We start from the raw sequence: 21,066 nt of genomic DNA, 5'->3' as shown, positions 1-21,066 counted from the left end.
AGAATTACATGCATCAAACCCTGCCACAGCTGCTGAGTAAGCGGTTGCTCATGCACAGAATATGGGAGCCTAAGGGTGGAACGGTACCCTTCCAGCAGTGACCAAGTACGAAACAGTGCTTTGGGGGAGGCAACAGGCCGAGTCTTACCCCCAAGGAGGTGCCCTCGCATCAGAAATAGGGCACAGGTACAGCCAGTCTAATAATAATTCATGAGGTAAGTGAGGTCAGAACAGAAAAGCTTAAAGATGAATAGTTTTACAACTTGAAGTGGACAGGAAATACATGAAATTATACAAAAATAAAAATATTTCAGGCTGTAGTTAGAGTATCATTGGATACAGCAGGTATAACCAGTAAACACCCCACTACTAATATACAGCAGTACTTATAGCGTCATAAAATGTTACAAAATATTTTAATAAGTTCCACTACAAAATATTACAGGTATTCATTCACTCAGAACACAGTTCAAGGGTAGCAGACTGTGTTCCAGATATCCTCTGTGGGGCTTTTTTTGTTAATATAATTTACCCATTTTGAATTTCAAGTCACTCTTCATTTTTCCCCAGAGGGAGAAAGAGGAGAAAATACAATAAGATCACCGAGTGCTGCAGCTGCTGCAAACTTCTGGGCTTTGTTCCTGACTGGAGTGAAGGGAAGCTCAGCATCCAGCGTTGGCTGTGGGAGAAATCAAAGAGTGTAAAGTTAAGTGTTCGAGGAACAGGCATCTATTCTGAAAAACAGCACTGCAATGACATATGAAATAAGCTAATAGTAAATTCTCCTTTCTCTAATGACATCTGTATAAACACCAGACCAAGAGTAAATACTGTCAGGCAACTGCTTATGTACGCTAGGTGCCTGCCTGCTTGAGAGGCCACATAAACATCATGGGACAATAGCTAGCAGAAAATGCTTTTGATGAGGGAGCAGGAGAAGCGTGCAATTCTCTTGCCTCTCTCTCAGTAGTGTGGACACGGCGCAGCTTTAGAATAAGCAAAGCATGGATCTGTCAGGCAGAGACAAAACCTGCAACGATTCAGTAGATCTAAGTATACTAAAATACGCTTGCTCATGTAACGATACTGTTTCAAAGCAACAGCCCCAGGTTAAAATCATGTAGCACTGTAAGAACCAGGACTTTCTTAAAAGAAACCTCGCAAGCTTATTTCCAGACACGAAATAAGAAGTGAATATGTGGTCCATTCTGAAGACACTCATTACTTCAATCAGTAATTCATATTTTAAAAAGGATTTTTCATGAAATCCAAGGAATTCTACACCCAAATTCTTTTAACAATTTGAAAGTTTTTACACACCTGCTTTTCCCTGTTGAATCTTACTTCCAAGCTCTAAAAGTTAAAGCTATAAAAGAAGGGACAGGACAAATCTGAAAAAATCCCAAGAAGAAAGTGGAGGAAAATGGAGGAAAAAGGCCAGGCCATTCATTATATTAGTAAATATTTACAAGGAAATTCCCAAGAAATACTATTTAAAGGATCAATCTGATAAGAGTCAGACATTCTGCTGTTAGAAATGTCTCAGATTCATCCTACACTCCTTCATGTGCAATAAGGAATAACAGTGTGAGCCTGAGCAGGGAGACAGGCTGTATTGTGGCTTGTATTTAAAGTTACATGAGTTGGCTTGATAACATCTTAAAGAGTTTAATTTACTTCATGCAGTAACTGATTCTGTAGGAAAGGTTAACAGTACTGTAACAGGCAGATTGTCTTAGTAAAATGAACCTGAAGGTGAACTTACCATATCAAAAGGATTTCTGTCAATGGTTGTCAAATCGCTACATGAAACATCTGAAAAATATAAATATTTCATTTTTAATAAAAAAAAGTTTGTCTGATGCTGTCAAAGCTGAAAAACCCCTATTGTCTTCTGCATTTACTAGGAAAAAAACCCAAAACAAAACAAAAAACAAACCAAAACAAAAAACCAAACCTAAACTGTCTGTATTTACTTCTATTTCAAGCCTTTTATATTAGCTTTCTCCTTCACATATCCCATGGAAACTACACAGAAGAATCTGAGGGGCCCTGTTTGCTCATGGGCAATGCATGTAGAAGTCATACTAACTAAAGGAGGTTTTGCTACCAGCATACATCCATTAACCAAGCTACAATGACAAATCATTTCAAAGAGTAATATTTAGACTATCATAAAACTTTAGAACAAACATAAGGGCCCAGCAATACCACACAAACTATACTAAGCAGCTTTAAGATACGCACCTGTTTGATGTATTTTTGGTTCTACAGACTGGGCAAAGTTACTTGCTGTGCCACTATCCTTCTCTGGACTGCACATGACAATATCTTGTGCTTGTTGTTCTGCAGCAGATAGTTCCATCTCTTCCATGCCATCCATTACTTTTAATTCACTGCTTGAATTTTCCAGCACCTGAAAAACAGGAATTTTCACTGCTCGTGGCCCTCTGAGAGGGTAAGATGTCTGGAGTAGCAGTATTTGCTTCTCAGAGAGCCAGAAGGAAAGCGTCAGTGAAATCTGGCTGATGTGAGGCAGTACCTATGACACTAGGAAGCTTTATTTTCTTTTTGTCTGCAATAAAAGGAACTTTGTCAGCTTTTGATGCAGAAGGCACAAAGATGAAAAGGTACCCAGGACGTTCAAGGGATGTGAGTTTACAGAAACCAGCATGTCCCTGTTACGTCAAGTCAAGTCCATACATCTAGTCTACAGGTTTTAGGGACAATTCAGGAGAGAGGATTTTAACTCCAGACACTGTACAAAGCACAGGCAGGACAAGGCTCACAGCTTAAGACTGTGATCCATTTCACATGAACTATTTCTCAAATACCCTTGTAAGCTTGATAATCTCTTTGAGAGTATAAAGGAAGTTCTTCCACATGAAAGAACTTTTTGGAACTTCAAGTGCCAAAAACATTCCAAGGATGTTCTCTAATGAGACTTTATCTCAAGAAAAACCCATCAACAATACTGAAAGTTAAAGATCACCACACCTTTCCCCAGAAAGCGACATCACCAACAAGCGATTTCTCATTTGATAGGGAAAGGATGAAGTAAAAAGCATAAGAACAAACCAAGATGATTTTTTTTAAAAAAATGTAATATTACACATATGAAGAGGACACACATGAACTACTGCTGCAGTCAGGCACAGATCCAAGCAGTAACAAGCAAAATTAAGATACTCCATTTCCAATGAAAGGTACTAAAGGATGTTTAATTGCAAAGTACTGGCTTTCACCGAGTAACACAGTATCATCTAAACTATGGAGGCCACATTCCTGTTTTTTTTTTTTAAGGTTATTCAAATGTAGGCATGTCACCAAGTCCTCGAACATTTCAGGGCATGGATTTCTGAACTCTGATACTTGTATTAGGAACACTGCTCTTGCTATACCTTTAAAGAGTATAACAGCCCAATACTCTGCTACGGCACCATGAGGACTGAGAGACCCAAATACCACTGTTGCCTTTAGTCACGGTCCCCAAATACCAAAGCATTTAAAAAAATTCACACCAGAAAACAGGTAGTGGACTTCAAGGAACATTGCTTGCCCAAACAACAAGTGTCCTCATACAGCAGCCAGCAGGACCTCCCAAAGATAGCTCCCAAAGAGCTAGCCAAGTTCCCCAAACTGCAGCACTCCCTATCTATGTCCATACTGAGAAGGAAAAAGCACCAGCCTGAGAAACACAGAAGATACCCAAATGAGGATTTGATCAGAAATCCAAGCATCTGGGGCCAATAAAAAGAACTTTTTTTTTTTTGCTAATAATAACAAAATATTGAAAGCACATACATGAGCTATGCATGACTTACCTTAGTTCCCTCTGCTGTGCCAGCAACAGGACAGTGTTCTTCTGCAACTACAGAAATGCTGAAAGAGAAACCAAAATGTTGTCAATCACCTTCATCAATCACCTTCAATCATCTTTTGACTTACCCAACTGATCTTACGATTTGTTCTGCAATTATGCTTGCTAGTTTGGCACTGGTCAGCTACATCAAATTTTCTAGGTAAAAAATAAACTTCTACCCCACCAGTAAAATTACATTTGGACAAACTCTTAATATTTGCTTGAGGGAAGGAAAAGACACAAGGATTTTGCAACCTTTAACACTGCCAAAGTGGAAGGTAACATTTAATGGGTATTAATATTAATTCTTTCAGTTAAAACTAGAAAAGTATTTGTACAAAGTTAATTAAAAGCTGCCTTAACATGTCTACCTCTGTTCAAGAAAACCACCAGGGAGTTTTTCCAGTGGGGGAGTTTTTCCAGTGGGAAACTGGTGCATTTTCAAATTTTGTGCTGGGTGGAAGCCTTTGAGCACCGGTGTTTGTTTTGCAGTTGTATCTTCAGGGTTATGAAGAGCAGAAGGAATGCTCTGAAGCAAAGCTCTACTGGATGATCTTGGAGTTGCCAGTTTTCCAGAAGTCCGCTGCGAAGATCTGCGAGGTGTCTTTGAAAGCAAGTCTGAAAAAAGCGTTTAATGTTTCATTGCTACAGCAGTTTCCAGAAGATGAAATCAACTCTTTGTTATGATTCTAGCTAGGAACGCTATTTTTTTCTGCTTATACAAATTTTATATTGAAATCTTATATACATTGCATGGGGAAATTGAAAAAAATTACAAGATTAGGTCAGTCAGTTATAAAACTACCTCAACTCCAGCTAAGCAATTTAGTAATGACTAACCCTTCACAAAGGACCTGAAATAATGAGACATGCTGTTCTTATTAAAAAGTCCATCTGGTGAAAGCTGTCATTAATTTCCACCTTTCACATTAGATAATTTTGATAGAATCAAAAAGACACAGATTCAGAATTGATTCTTGTAAGAGAGTCTCTGCTAGGGCTTGCTTAAACCCAGTGTTGCTCAAAGCTTTTCAGAAGGTCTCCTCTACTAACAAGAGGCATAGGAAAAAATTGCTAGTCTTGTGATGAGAAAAGAGATCTACACAAAAAAAAAAAGGGAAATTCAAAGTCAACTTATGAACTAGAAATGGGAGACAAGCAGAACGGCTCCCAAAGAGTCAACGATTACTGGAAACACAGGCTTCACATAGATTGCAATAAGATAAGATACTGAAAATTAAGTTGTATTTTGAGCATCTGCTAAAAAAAAAGCCCACTATTAAACAGCTTTTATAGCAGACTGGAATTATGTTACAATCTTGTTGAACATGAATACAGATTACGGATATACTTTATCTGAAGCTTTGAAGACAGCACTGCAAGAGATTTAGTTCAAAAAAATCACAGTTCCTGCCTTACAAATAGAGGACATTAGCCTGCATTGACTTTGATGAACAGGTTCATCAGCTAAGTCTGGGAACACTCAGATTAAAACTTCATTATTAAACATATGCTGAAAAAACATGAACCAGCTGCTTTTACCTTTCTGTAGGCAGAGATTTCATGTTGCTATAATCACTCAAATCGGTACATTCATGTACAACAGTTTACTTTGGATCCCTGACGTAATCAACCATTAGTTGAAATATTGTGTCCAGTACTGCAGCTGTATCCAGTATAAACAGCGTAATTCCTTTCCTCAATGAGACTGGTTACTCTCTTCAGTACTTTCAGGTCACAGAAGTCATGATTAAGCTTCACCCACCTGGAAAGGTTTTCACAGGGCTTTCAATTCTGAAAAATCCTGCTTCAAAAACCACTTTCTCTACTTCTGGTAGCTTCTCCTGATGTGTACAATCGGCGGCTCCGTCAGGCTTCATTTTATCCCTCATAGCTGCTTTTACAGCAGCAAGTCGGTTTCGGGCAGCAGTTCTTCCAGCTGCTCCCAGCTTTGGTTTACACACTCCATTTGGAACAGTCTTTTTCTGAAATTTTAAGTAAGTCTGGGTCACATCTGGAAGCTTCGGATAGAAGCAATTACACATGAACATCTATGTAGCTGCTGGCCACACATAGAGACAGCAACAGGCAACAGACATGCTGGAGAGAAGGTCTCCGTTCATCTCCAGAATCTCTTGGACCGCCATTTGGCTATCAAGGTTAGTTTGCGGTGACAATATTAAGGATTTTTCATATTGAGTCTGCAGTTCAGAAATCCTTCGTACAACTTTTTTCTAACAAATCCAGTTAACATTTTTGAAAGCGGTGGGATACAGGGACTCCTAGTGGCAGGGAGATAAGGTAACCGCAGGACAGATACCAGTCAGCCAGTGAAGTCTCTCCTGGCATTCGATTTTTCAAAGAAGTTTTGCATCTTGTACCATCTGCAGGGTTGTGACATTTACAGGCAGCTCGCTCAAACTACATTCCCTCCAGTTTCCTGTGCCTGGAGTTTCTTATCGACCTTGCATATCGTTTTTACGATTAGTCATGCAGTCTCAAGGAACTGGACAGAGTTTAGCCAATGCAAATATGACTTGATATTCAGTTATTAGAAGCAATTATATATTCCAAACCAAAGAGCAGATAAAGTAGCTTACATCAAAGCTTATTTTGCAATAAGCAATAACTTCAATAACTTATTTTTGATAGTGTCAGATCCGTTTTGTGCTTAGAAAACTCAGCTTTAATGCTACCCATGGTGCTGTCTTAAGGGGATACCATTATAATTTAGCAGTCACTGCTCAAAACTGGCGGTCACTGCCAAATTCCCATGTGGTTTCCTTTCCAGTTAAGTCAGTGCCAACACCAGTGGCCCAGATAAAGTGTTCTACATCTGAAGGGTAAATTTCTGTTCTAAATTTGACAGATTTGTCTTACTAGCAAAGAGTCCAATGACTCCAAAAGAGTAATTGTTAATTCTTAGTTCTAATCTTTCCAGCCAAAAGAGGCAACTAGCATTACAAACACCAACTAATACAAGTGCACTTGGGAGATGCAAGGGAGAAGGGTGCATCTCAAAAGGAATTTCACTGAATTTTTAAACATTAACACCTAAAGAAGCCAGATGAGTAGGGCTTTAGAAGGAACTTCCATTTAAGATGAGAATTCATTACTGCAATAGCAGCTTACCAGTTATTCTAGACAACTCAACACTGTTGCATCTTGATGCCTTAGGAGACATGCTTTAGGGGCTATTCATACCTTGACAGTTGCTTTGCTTGGGACATCAAATGGTTGCCACTCATTATCTTGAAGCTTCTTCAGATTATCAAATTTTTTATTCACATCTTTGATCTATTGGAAAGCCCAGAAAAGTCCAGGTTTAATTTTCCAGACTTATCAGATTCACAACAGAACAGTGTTTCATAAAATCAGATAACAAATTTAAGTGTAGTTATGCATTTAAGTACTTTTGCTTTAAATACGGAAGCAAATTAAGCCACCAACTGATACAAAAGTATTAAATGTTCTCATACAGTTGATGTGAAGGTTACACCAACCTACACAAGCTTCAGATTAGATGACAAGACTGGTCTCATCGCTGTAGTTTAAAGGTTAGTAGGGGAAGTACAGAACTGTTCGGTAAGATCTAACATCTAAAATGAAGGAGTTGGTTTACAACCTGTTCTGGTACTGAACTCAAGCACACCGTGACAATGGCTGCATTTAAGGAATGCAAAAGAACACATTGCATAATAGCCTTTATCCAAATGAGCACGAGTCTTTCATTACACAGGAAACACACTATGCAAGCTTGTTTGCTCCTTTAAACTGCTGGCCTAAACAGCTTCCTGATGCAATCTATGCTTCTTAGTGACAAACTAGCTCTGTGGCATCTCCTCCCTGACTGATACTCGATGCAACAGCCTTGTTCTCCTTAGGCTTTGTCATGAAGACACTTGCCTCATTCGCTAGTAAGGCCGTACAAGGCTTATTTATGTCCAGCAGATCAGTCACTGAAGTGGCAAGTCCTTTACATCCTCCCTGAAACTCAGAGGATACAAACAAAAAACAAATGCAAAAAGGGACAGAGTCAGCAATGCTGTTACTTCAAGTTTATCTAAAAGAAATGGTGGGGAAGCTCAGGAGAAACTTGAGCTGCTCCCAGATACATAGTAAGCATAGATAAACCCTGTTTTTCAAGTTACTGGTTCTAGCAAAGCTCCCTTCAAATCTCTCTGACGCAGCAGATCAAACTCTTACACTTTCTGGTGGGAATTCAAGACCTATGACTACGACCTTAACAATAAATCCATCTTTGCATTTAATTTACAAGTTCCTTTGTTGAATGCCGATTTACAAATACTGTTGAGAGCCCTTTGATAACTTAGAATATTATATTTCATTCTGAAACCAATGGAAGCATCAACAGAGAAAGAGAGATTAAGGTTTTCTACCACCTAAACTCACTCCTAAATAAGGTTATTGTAGTTTCTGCATTATTCTCATAGTGAAGCATGGAACCTCTATTTTTCAGGTGAGCTCCAGGAATTTTCCAAAAGCTCCCAGCTTTCCATCCAGGTAGATCTTGTGATTGTAAACTCACTCCAAATCAGAATAAGACTTGGCTACATGCCTCCATTCCAGAGAAAAGCAAGATACACAGGCCACAAGAAGACAACAGATGAACTGGTCCATGAATTCTAAATCATAGTATACCAACTGGTACTATTCACTATCAGAAATGTTAACAAGGACCTGAATTTTTTACATTAAAAAAAAAAATCACAATCTGATTATTCAAAAAACAAAGAAAAGTTTTAATTGTTCATAAATAACCCCATCAACTTTATCATAGTAGGTTAACATGCAAGTACATACCTGAAAATTAACCATATCCCAAAATCCTTCTAAGTCCGTACACGTTGTTTCTTTTTCACCTCGTTTAAATTCACAATTATCCACCAGTCCTTCAAATTGTTTAAACCTTTCTGCTATGAGCAGTCTTGTCTGACCAATTGTGGTGCGAATAAGATCTTTAGCTGATAGCAACAGGAAAACAATAAAGAAAGTACATCTTTGAATAATCCATCATTTCACAATTGATTTAAATAAGTATTTGAAGAGTCTGGAATCTGTTTATCATTTGACTATGTTCATCTGTTGCAGACCTGCGATACAATTCAGATAGAGCATACCTATCCATTGAACTGCTTTAAACTTGCCTCTTTCAAAAAAAAATGTTATTATCTCTAAGATAAGCTTTGATGAGCCATCTTCATTTTCCCAGATAAGGACATTTATTCTACATTAAAAATTAATTTTATTTTTAAAAAAATCGGCTTGACTAAAGCTCATACATTTAAATACACTTAAAACTGACAACAGAAAAACTATTTTGATACACACTTTGTTCATTTTAGTGTCAACCACTATCATATCAAGTACTACACAGAAGTTTTAGTATTAGGAGATCATAGAATGACAGAATGGTTTGGTTGAAAGGGACCTTAAAGACCATCCAGTTCCAACCCCCTGCCATGGGCAGGGACACCTTCCACCAGACCAGGTTGCCCCAAGCCCCATCCAACCTGGCCTTGAACACTCCCAGGGATGGGGCATCCACAGCTTCTCTGGGCAACCTGTGTCACTGCCTCACCACCCTCATGGTGAAGAAAAAGCATGAGATAAAGCATGCCTTCTTGTCCTGAGGCAGATACAACTCTAAACTTTATATAATAAAACTTCTACTACAGTGCTACTTTGCAAATACATTCAGACACACATACTTCCCTCTGTCCCCTTCAGTTACCGTAACGCCCCTTCTAATACCTGTTACAGTTTAGTCTTACCATCCTCTGGAATGTCCAGCTCAAATTTTCCATTCCACTGGAGGACCTGAGACATCAGCCTCTCTGTCTCAGACCGAACAATATTTCTAAAAATAAAGGGATAGTGAAAAAACAAGGTTTTGGAGAATTTTCTAACCGCTGTCACTACTTGTGACTGTCAGTGGTTACTATCCTTTTGCCTTCAGAGAAGCTACACTGTCTTGGAGCAGAAGCCATTACATTGTTTTAGTTTCCTGACTGGCTGAGACAATTTCTTTTCTACTGTTTTCAAGCTTTTGTTCCTTAGGACAGGGTGTTAGTGTCCAGAATTTTATATTCTTTACTTGCCCTAATAATGCAAAAGGGTGCGTGCCTACTCAGGTCACTGCTGGCAGACACCAACCACCATAAGCTAATCTTTACAAGAGGTCTCGTTACCTACGTGAAGGAGCTCAGAATGGACAACAGGGAAGTGAAACAAATGAACACAAACCTGAAATAGGGCACATCATGCTCTTGCTCTCTTATATCATCTGACTTTGTTTCAAGTGCTGTTGTATCTGTAAAGACAGTACTCGTTTCATTTGGTCTCTGAATGGAAGTCTTCTCATCTGACTCATGTGCTGAAAAATACGAAAGGCATTTGTTCAGAATGTGGTGAAAACTAAAAACATTAGAATGATAAATTAAATGTGAACTTCCTACCTTTTTCTCCTTTCAAACTTGTAGTGGTTTGCTCTTCTTGAATGCCTTTACCAGCAGGTGAAATTTGACTTTTTAAGCCAGGCTCTTGTGCCTTAGTTTCACTGGATTTTTCAATTATATTACTGGAAACAAACAAAAAATACATTTAGGGTTAAGACACATTGAGAAACTGACATCAAACATGGCCAAATACACAAAAATGCACAATTTAGAAGGCAATCCTACACACAACCCTAGAGAACTCAAGCAAATCCTATTAAAATGAATAAATCTGTGCAGAGAGATATATGGCACAGCCCCCGATATACAGAGCTGCTCTACTTCTAAAGCATACACAGAATTATGGATTATATCACTTTCTTTGCTGTTGTATTAAGTCCACATTTAAGCAGTGACAGCAACCATGATGATCAGGTATTTTGACATCACAAGAGTTTATTACACAGGGAATCTCTCTATAGAAAGATGACATTTTCTGTATCATCACAGAGGGGTTCACTTGCATTTTAGGCTATTAGAAGAAAGACTCTTACACTGGAGACTTTGAAAAATCCCAGAAGGCATCAAGTGTCAAAAATGCATTTGCCTTAGAAGGAGTCATGGGTGTAACTTTGTAGGTTGCTAATCCACTTAATGGCTGAAATACAAAGTTTTGAGGTGCAAAAGAGCGTGTTCTGGGTCTCCCTGGAGCAGAATTGTTTTTGTTTTCCGCTGAGGTTTGTTCCTGTTGAAGTTGTATTGACACTGAATTTTCAGAATCAGCTGCAGAACCTTTCATCGCTGGATCCAGCTGAGCATTTTTATCCACTTCGTGTTTAAAAGGAATTACCTATAACAGCACAAACAGACAAAGTGAACACTACATTATCAAATCAATGAGGTGTTTACTATAGGAACGGGCTGAATTATAATATGACTACCTGAAAGCCACCTGGAAGGGAACAGTTTCAAGGTTAGTCGCTTTCTACGATAGCATAGGTGTACAGAAGTCATGATTTACCAATAGGCCCAACACCTGCAAATAATTCTAGCAACAGGAGTAGCACTTCACTATGAGGAATGCAACAATCCACTGAAGGGGCTAAAGGAGGCGAACACCTCACCTACCAAAACAGTAATTAAAATTAGCAAACGCTTTCTCCCACTGCTAGAAAAAACCAAAATGCTTTAAGGTGATAAGCTCCTCAAGAGAAGAATTACTGGCTCCAAATCCAACTAGGCCTGTTGAATAATCACAGTTTATACACATACTCTAATCCAAGAAGTGAAGAACAAGCTAAAATAAGCTGATAGCTGAGGAATGCAGCCCAAGACAAGTGCAGTTAGGACCACAGAACGTCATTAAAAGAGGAGAAAAAGTTAGTAAGTTGAGTCCACATTCCTATGAGATGTGTGACCAGATAGTCATACAGAATGCATTTCTGAGATACCTATATTGAGATATTGTTAGCTCAAACCAGTCAAAAGAACCTAGATTGTTTTTCAAGAAAATATGCATCTTCAATCCACCGAAAGTCTTGTTATACTTTAGATACCCCTGCTTGGAATGTAAGCCTTGAATTCAACTTTTAACACACTTCTTGAAACGAGATGACTGAGCTTACAGCAAGAGTTTACCAACCGGCAGCACAAAGCATCTCCTGCCTGTGAAGAGGTACTTATCGAAGCGAAGATATAAGTGCCTCTTACCTCCTGCCAGTGTTTGTGCCTGATCGCAGCAGTTTCAAGGCAATACTAGAGCACAGCTGCAGTTATGGAAAGAGGAGTGGAGATGGAAGGCGCGAGGGAGACACGAGGCGAAAGGGAATAGCGGAGTGCAAAGCAGAAAAATCATGGATAGTTCTCATGCAGGACTGTCAGCGCATGAATGCACACATAAATTGTTTGGGAACTTGGGCTGGAGGACTACAATGAATTCACATACTGCTGTTTCTACGTAGATGCAGAAAACTTTTGTTATAGCAGTGACACTAAGAACTGCAATAACTGGTTTTAATTATGACAAATCCTGTCTACCTTGCAGAGAATAACATTTCCAGCTTTATATTCTGGTGATTCAAAACCTAAAAATGCACTTATTTCTTAGCTTCTGGAGTCTCATATCACCACCTGAGCAGGAAAAGGATCCATTCAGAGTATGTTTCAAAAAGGAATGAACTGCACAAAACTTACAAATGCTAGATAAAACCAGCAAAGCAGGTGGTTTGTTTTTTTTTTTTTACTAGTTAGAACATCAGACATGAAATATGTCATGTAAGAATTTCTTGTCTAATTTAAATCATTGTCTACATCTTGATTAATAATCAAGTCATCCATATTATCACTAAATTTCATCTTGATTTCTAAAATATGGCAACATAAATACATATAGCTTCTTCCCAAAATCTAGCTTATTAGTGAACTTCTTATTACTTCTGTGCTTGAACATAAGCATATTTGAGCTACAATTACACTGTTATTGGCTCTTAAATCAGTTTTACTGCTTTTCCATTTCAAATATTAAATGACCTACCTCCATGATGTCAGGCTTGACTGCTTTCTTCTGCTTTCCTACATTTGCTGTCTTTCTCTGTGACTGGTTACCTAGAATGAGAGAAACTCCCAAAGGTCAAAAAGGCTTCTGATTAAGATAATCTTTCACCAAAAGACTGCCATAAAAATCCAGTGTCTAAAGGTAGGGAGAGACCGTTTTGTTCCTCGAGTGGGAGGTGGCTAGAGGGCAGACATCACATTCAAAAGAAAACTTGGCCTAGGATTTAACAGCCTACTAAGAGATGTATCACCTAGAAAGGAAAACAGATTCATTAAGTCTTTAGATGTTGTCATATACTAAAAATGAAAGTCACCTTATTTCCTTAAAGGCTGAAGAGATACTGTCAAGCCAATTTGAGTTCAAATTTTAAATTTCTAGATGGCACAGGATTTCTGTTGGTGAACTGAAACCGATAGTATCAAAGCTGTGCTTTCAGCCTAGGGGTTAACTTCTGTCATATACAATACAAAGGACACGGCAAAACATTCTAGAGAATATCCTGAGAACAAGAATATATACTAAAAATTTCCCCTTCAGTAACCATCATGTTCCCCTATTCTAGTAAACACACAAACATGGACAGAGAGAAATTCCTGACCTGAAAAACATATGCTGTCTTCTCTTCTGGAGGTATCTGTTCCTGGTCACAGACTTAATAATCATATGTCCCTAAATAAGTGTTACACCAAACCGGCAAATCTTTACCAGTTCTGGGTTTGTTCTTTTAGTTTATAATTACCACATGGATATTGATGCTCCACATGGACAGATTTTAGGCAAAACTGTCCAATGTTGGTTTTAATATCTTGATTTAAACATTGCAATAGAGTTCCGGATGAGAGTCTAAGTGATACAGTATTCAGTCTTTTTCTCACATGACAATTTGGCATGATTTACATACAGTGTATCTATTCAAAGGAGATAGTTACACTGCAGAATGGAGTGTGCTAAGACAGTTCAGAACAAGTTGACATGTATCCCTACAGCAGAGTGCCTGAGAGATTAGCAAGATCCTAAAGACAGAGCTGTCTTAGTATATCATTTGACAATGAGTCTAACAGCAGCATATAAATGTACATATGTTGTTTCCAGTGCTCACTTATCCAGTACTAGATGGTATCTCTTTACAGCACACTATTCCAAATACTTGCAAACCAGGCTTGAGCTACGCAAGCAGGACTATTTACACCACCTCACTTACCAGTAGTAGCAGCAGTAGCTGTTGTTTTCAGCATCTGCCTAGCTGCAGAGGAGGCTGCTCTGGTGATTCTTACGTTTGAGGCTGTCTGGACTGCAGTCTGCAACACTGCAAGAAATATTCATTCCAGAGATTTCAAGCTTAATAAGGAGATGCACTCAATTAATGTAACTGAAAGTTTATGTTTTGTAGAAATCAGATAAGTGCACTAGCAATTATCAGTTCCATTCGCTTGCTAGAATCAAGTTTGTTTATTTTTTTTTTTGTCAGTTCAGTGCAAGCAGTGCTAAACAGGGACAGCACAGCTCAGCCTTGCCATCAAGTCAATGCTCTGAAGGATCTTAACTGAAGATGTTTTTGTTGTACAGTAGTACCTCCAGGACCATCAAGGTACCAGCATGCTAGATGCCATGTACAAAGCTTAAGGAACCCTTCTCAATGTTCCCCGCAATCAGAACCAACATCATCCCCATTTTACAGTTGAAGCTTCCTAGAGTAGTAACTTGCCATGGTTATTTGCACAGCTGGCACCTTAAGCAAACCATCTGTGTAACAAAGCGATGCTCTGGTCATTATATGAAAGTATTCTAAAGTCTGAATTTAATGTAATCTAACAAAGTATTCATAAGACAAATTGCTCCTGAAATATTTTATAAAATATGACAAGTTCATGCACTATTACCCATCTTAATCATTTTCATCTTTGTATTTTAGTACTGTTTCTAATATCCTTCAAAAATGACAGCATTCTCCTGCACAGAAAAATTTAACAGGAACTCTTTATTTCATAGCCTCCCTTTCTACATCTGCCTGAATTCCAGTAGCCCCACTTGGATATCGTTAATGTTATTTGTGTTTTTAATGACAAGCTGCAATTCGGTGAAAACTTGAATGACAAGTTGGGAAAAAAAATTACTAGATAAATAATTATAACACTTGATTTATCCAAGCATTCACTTCCTTAACATTTTTATACTAGTGTTTAAATACACATAATGCATATTCTTGATTTAGCACAAAAGGAATTATCAAGTCTAGTGGATGACAATTTTTAAAAAATTAAATGTTTTAATTGTTATATCAATCACTAATAATAGATCTTTTCAGTATTCATAGAAGGGACCTTATTTCCTTAAAGGCTGAAGAGATAGTGTCAAGCCAATTTGAGTTTAAAACTGAAACTCATTTAAATAAAGGTTTGCTGCTTGCTCATTTAATTAAATTAGTGATGCAAAAGTCATTTTACTCTGAATTACTGAATATCTTGCACTAACGTCAATATTGCACATGACTTAGTCTTATCTACTTGAGGCACGGACATCACTGTGCTATCAGGAAGAATTTCTAATCAAAGGTATTCTACTCCCTTAAAGGTGGCACGGGTTGATTTTTGTTGTTGTTTTCTTAAGAAATGTATGTAATTGTTACCTAGAAAGTGACAGATACAGAAGGGGCTGTTGTAAAATATGAACATCTAAGATTGTACTTGTCATTTATTGAAGAAGACAATCACACATTAGCTCAGTTGCACTAGTGTGTATCAGAAGTTTAGGCTCCTGTCTCCAACATTATATGCTAATGTGCTTTATCAGTTGGCTATCCTTTTCCAAACCTTTTTCAATGCCGAGTTACACAAGCAGTTTCATTTAGGGAGCACAGACAACAGTGTATCTGCTGTATAGACGGAAGAAAGACTTCACTGAAAATATTTACAGCTCATACAATCCGCTATTTTTCAGACTACCCACAACACCAAGGCAAATTCATATTTTACTTATGTCACCTATTCTTCATCTTTCCAGGTGAAGTCACTTGCTCTTCTGTAATAGCAGCAGCTACTACATGTGATATTCTTAGCGACAAACAGAAAGCTCTGCAAAGCTCCAGATGCCAAGGCAGCTAGCAATCACGCAATTCCGCCTACTGACCTTTCTCTTTTCCCTCTCCTAGGGTGAATAATCAGTAACCACTACAGCTAGCATCCTGCATTCCATTTCCCCCAGCCTAGAGAGGCAACAAGGACGTGCAATACCTCGAGTCACACGCTTGATAAACTGCCAGTTGCTGCCCTTGTCATAGTTGGTAGGAATGGCCACCGTAAAAACTCCTGGTTTTCTACACCCAAAACCGTACTGTGGTTCTCTCCCAAAGGTGTTCCTTGCCTCCCTCCCATAATGTCACAACTGCTGACTCAGGAAAAAAAACCAAAACCAACCCCATCAGCATCCTTCAGATTCAGATGTAGGGCTCATACTACTTTCCTACCTTTCTCTTTTTCAGCGGCTTTGTCTGTACTCATCTGTTTACGTCCTGCTTGGGTAGGGCGCACGTTATGCCCACTGGCACAGACCTACAAGAAAAGATCCATTTTTTGTGAAGTATCAGATTTCCAGAAATTAAGCAGCCTAATTTCTTTCCTCATTTTTCTATCCTAGACTCCAGTAAAACAAATGGCCAAATAATTTGGCACAAAGGGCTGTAAAAAGAGAAATTAAGAATAACTAAAATAGCTCATTTTAGACGTGTTAACATGCGTTATCCAACTAATTAAGAAATTGTCAGAAAAAAGAATGAGGAAAAGTATGTGAGAAACAGTTTCAGTTTACTGTGAAACTAGGTGCCAATTACTGCAGCATCTTAGTACATATTACGTGTTTTAAAAATCAGTTTTCAGGAAAAAAATTAACAATATTAACTCAGTTGTTCCTTTGTAAAGTTCTGACTGGAGATCCTTCAAATGCATTCAAGTTTTGCAAGGCAAGAGTGCTAGATCCAAAATATAGCTTCTTTTACAGATTACTGCTCGTGAAATTCCTCAACAAAACCTACTTTTTATACAACTGATAGCAGAAGGGACTGCCAAGATTCACAGTAAAAATATGCCAACATTTCAGTGATTTTTGAGTGAAGAATGAACTGACTATAATCTGCATTCATGACAGACCTTCTGTATTCAAGGGAGATGCACTGGTGTAACGAAAACGTAATGTCTCAAAATACACTACTGCCTCTACACATATCTGCAGTCCCTGCCGACTATAATATTTTGTATTGAAAAACTGATCCAGGTCTGTGCACTTCTCTCTGTACTGACCTAATCAAACTCTCTGTAGCTCAGTTCAGCACAAGGTGGTCTATCAGCTTGCTGAAAGCTTTTCTGATCTAATTTGTCTTTCTCACCAGGAAAAACTCCTTAGAGACAGCACTCAACTTCTAGGTGTACAACCCTGAGTTATGATCTGAAGGATAATTACATCCTTTCCTTTAAATTTATTTGCTGAAGTTTATATAAAAAACAAACCATAGAGTGCTTAGATGCAGTTGGTATCACAGTTTTTTCTTCTTGGTTCTTGGCCTTTGATCGAGTAATCCTCCCGGAGAAAGCAGGAGCTGCCTGGAAACATCCCCAAGGAAACAAGAGTTAACACACTCTTTTTTCTCCCCCATCACTGTCAGAGTGGGCAAAAAGCCTAAGTGTGAAAGTAACATGCCCGTGCAAAATGGGTCAAGTGCTTAATTTGAAAAACTTTCCAAGTCAAGTGGACTAAACAGGAACGAGTTACTAGTTCTAAAATAACTTGGCTGTTTCATTTGTGGATGAATCAGTCCAGTTTTTGAACTGAGAACATCATCATAAATACAAAAATCAACATATCACTAGTACTATTTCCAGCTTTGTTTTAAAAAAAAGAGCCAAATTACTCCCTTATTGTTCCTTATTCTAAAATAAATATTTACAAAGTATTTACAAAACAAACTGTTTATTTGGCATAACATACACATAATTTCAGATATAAATAGAAATCTAATATAATATACAACATATAATTCATTTAGGTATTTAATATTACTCTTATTACCTTCTCTCTTGGCTTTACTATCACTGGATCTTCAGGTACAAGTGAAAGAAATCCAGGCGCAGTTGGTCTATACAACCCAACTTTAAACACACCCTTTTTTGCTTTCTCTCTCTGCTCCCTCAGTTTTCGAAGTTCCTTTTCTTCTTTATAGCGCTGGAGCATTTCCTTGCGTTCATTAATCTTCTTGGTGGCTGCATCTGTAAATTGTTCTGAAGCAAAGATGGAAGACACACATTATAAAAGCTTGGAAGATATTTTTTGAGCCAACAATAAGCAAGTCAGAAAATTTAAAAAAACTTTTCCAGACTAGAAGAGGAACATACTAAGTCAAAGAGCAGAAGACCATCTGGAATCTGTGCCTGCAAGTTTCAATTAAAGTCTTAAAATGCAAATACTTGTGATCTATTAGCTTGCCAAAAAGCTTAAATTGTCTTAATTGTTTTAACCCTTCCCACTAAAAGAGTATTGAATGGTAACTTTCAAATACACCTCCCCACATTCGCACCTGAGAGATACTGTAACTTCATATCCATTTTACAGCGTTCAGGCTGTTCCTGCAAGGTTACTAGTATTAAAGTTAACACTTTAACTACTTATTTAGTTTATATGTACCAGTTTCTCTATTCAAACACTGGCAATGTCACTGAAAGCTGAAGTTTAGGTCAACTTTAGATACCAAAGTCTGCCTCAGGTTGAGAATGAATGAGGCAGAAATTACATGAAGGAATAAAACCTTAAGATGATGCCAAACTTGAATTACACATCTATCTGAAAAATTAGTATCTCCTTAAAGTTAAAATTTATTGAAGATAATCAAGATACAAGTTTCTTAAATTTCATATTTGACATGATTACATAGGGGTTGCACTCCTTCCTCCAATATCTTCTGCTATCAAAATACTGAAGGTGAAAATATTTCTGAAGAAATCTGTTAACATTTTTAAAGATTAACTGAATTCCTTAGACCGTAAGCATCCAGGAGAGCCAGGGAGGCAGAATTCAGTATATATCCAGGCCCTATTTTCTGGCAGGAAAGATAAGACATCAAAAACTAGCAATTTTTAAAATACAACTATACTATGCATTCACCTATTTATAATTATATATGACTAATTATAATATACAATTACCCATTTCTAAGCATACTTTAAGTACACGACAGACATCAGTTCTATGTTAGACGAGATTTTAGATCAGGGTTTTTCACTTCTTGAATGACAAAGCAATCATTAAGAGACTTCCCATTGAATATTAATAGCAAACCGCATTCTTCCTTTGGCTGCTGCAGACAAATCAGAGCAAAGCCTCACCGGAGCAGCAGGCAGGATAAAGCTGTATTCAGACTTTATTTTTTTTTATTTTCTTAAGAGTTAGAAGAACTGGTAGTCATTGGTTTTTAAATCTTAACCCTTTTCTTCAAATTAAAATGTCGACGACAATTAGGTTCCTGTGACAATGTTACTAAATCTACTTAAAGACATTTTTAACAAGTTAAAAAAAAGCTTTTAACAAGTCTTTACTTACTCTGTTTTACACTGCTGTTCTCTTGAGAGCACATTTCACTTGTCTCATTTAGTTGAGAAATTCCCCTCTGTTTTGAGAGCTGAACATTGACATCTGCCAATCCAAACTGTCTGCCTTTTTCAAACAACTTGTGCCTGTTCTCCTTTTGAAGCATTGATTTTCTGCGTGCAACTTTTGCTCTCAGGGTTTCTGTACTCAGATCCTTTTTGTATCGACTGGCAAACTGGGAGGTAGCAGCCATCTTGATGACCCTAGACAAAAGTCATAAACGATTAGGAAAAAAGCTGTCATGTTTTGTTTTGCCCTTTTCATTACAGTTTGCATGTTACGAACAAAGCCCTAGGTTCTTTGTTTCTGTATGTGTACCAGAGAAAATGCAAATGACAATTTCAATAGTGATTCATCATTATTTCTCTTTATTTTATGCATTCAAGGGGCTAGTTTGTTTGCTAAGTGGTCAACAAGTCCGACACAGAATTAGTAGGGGACAAGGCATCACTGCCAGGGATTGGCCTGCCGGCCTGTTTTCAACACAGATGTTTTTCACGTTAAGGAGACAAGCAAGTAAACAACAACGCTGTAGGACAATACTTGGAAGCAACGTTGCTACTGAGCATTTAGATTATACCCTATCTGATGGCAAGGCATTTTTGTCATGCATCAGAGTACCTGGCACCGTTTCCCAACCCAGTCTCCAGGATGCAACTACAGTACAACAGCATTTATTTTGAGCAGGATTTCTCCCTACTTTTTTAACCTGAGGATGACTTAATGCAAACATCAGTTGGTCTGTACAGGCTGTGCTAACAGGAATGTAAAAAGCTTCAACCCTGCATTTGCTGAAACCTGTCCTGTTGAGGGTTTTCACGCTTTCTTCCTGGGGAAAGGTCAGGACCAGTTCTTGCAACTGGCCTTACTCTGCCACCTGAACCGGGGTCTTTTAGAAATCTCATCTCCCGTTACTTACAGAAAACAGCTTTACAGTAAGGAGTGTGATACAGCTAAACTAAATAGCTGACAGTTATTCATTTACTAGTAAATTGGTCATTTACTGAGGCTTTTAATTTCAAGACAGCAAGCTTTGATCAAGCTAAAGGAATCATCAGTGAAATGGACTGAAAAGATCAGCCTTGACTATGGGTGTAACGGATTTCTTAAAATCAATTCCCTCCCCCTCCATTTGCTACCAAAAGCCAAAAACACCACCAGCAGCCTAACTGAAAAACCCAAATGTCAGAAGAAAAAGAGTACCAAAATAGACAGAAAGAGTACAGAAATAAACTGTATATACTTATGCAGAAAGCAAGCGAGGAGAGAATCTGAGCTGTTGTAAGAAGGAACAAAGTCTGTTCAGATATGGTCACTGCTGGCAGTGGCAGCTCCTTGTTCCCCACTTCATGGCAGTATTCACGTAGTGGGTAACTTGCACAGCACCAACAGTACCTGCACAACCATCTGGAAGTGCTTGGAATAGATACAGGAGATAACATATGAGTCAGAAATCCGAATGGGTATATTTTGCTTCTTTTTTCCAATATGTTCAGTGCTGCAGGAGAGCAAAGTGGTCAACGGAAGTCAAATGAGCAAAAGGGAATAAAAATCAAAACTCA

General features: G+C 38.1%; 1 protein-coding gene across 1 annotated transcript; it reads right to left on the bottom strand.

The window, feature by feature from the left end:
* Positions 1 to 556: 556 nt before the first annotated feature.
* Positions 557 to 19,708, bottom strand: DLGAP5 (discs, large (Drosophila) homolog-associated protein 5). Its single transcript, XM_009696461.1, has 18 exons — positions 19,457 to 19,708; positions 17,933 to 18,141; positions 17,374 to 17,466; positions 16,338 to 16,422; positions 14,076 to 14,180; positions 12,854 to 12,924; positions 10,875 to 11,170; positions 10,342 to 10,463; positions 10,130 to 10,259; positions 9,658 to 9,743; positions 8,687 to 8,847; positions 7,067 to 7,159; positions 5,628 to 5,847; positions 4,234 to 4,480; positions 3,825 to 3,882; positions 2,248 to 2,416; positions 1,766 to 1,815; positions 557 to 679 (listed from the first exon to the last, which is right to left on the bottom strand). The coding sequence occupies exons 1-18, from the start codon at positions 19,695 to 19,697 to the stop codon at positions 557 to 559; spliced, it is 2,559 nt and encodes an 852-aa protein (XP_009694763.1). The 5' UTR covers positions 19,698 to 19,708.
* Positions 19,709 to 21,066: the final 1,358 nt, after the last annotated feature.

This window comes from Cariama cristata, unplaced genomic scaffold, assembly GCF_000690535.1.
Source record: "Cariama cristata isolate BGI_N322 unplaced genomic scaffold, ASM69053v1 scaffold11433, whole genome shotgun sequence".
NCBI classification, from domain to species: domain Eukaryota; kingdom Metazoa; phylum Chordata; class Aves; order Cariamiformes; family Cariamidae; genus Cariama; species Cariama cristata.
This window is presented reverse-complemented; position numbering and strand designations above follow the sequence as displayed.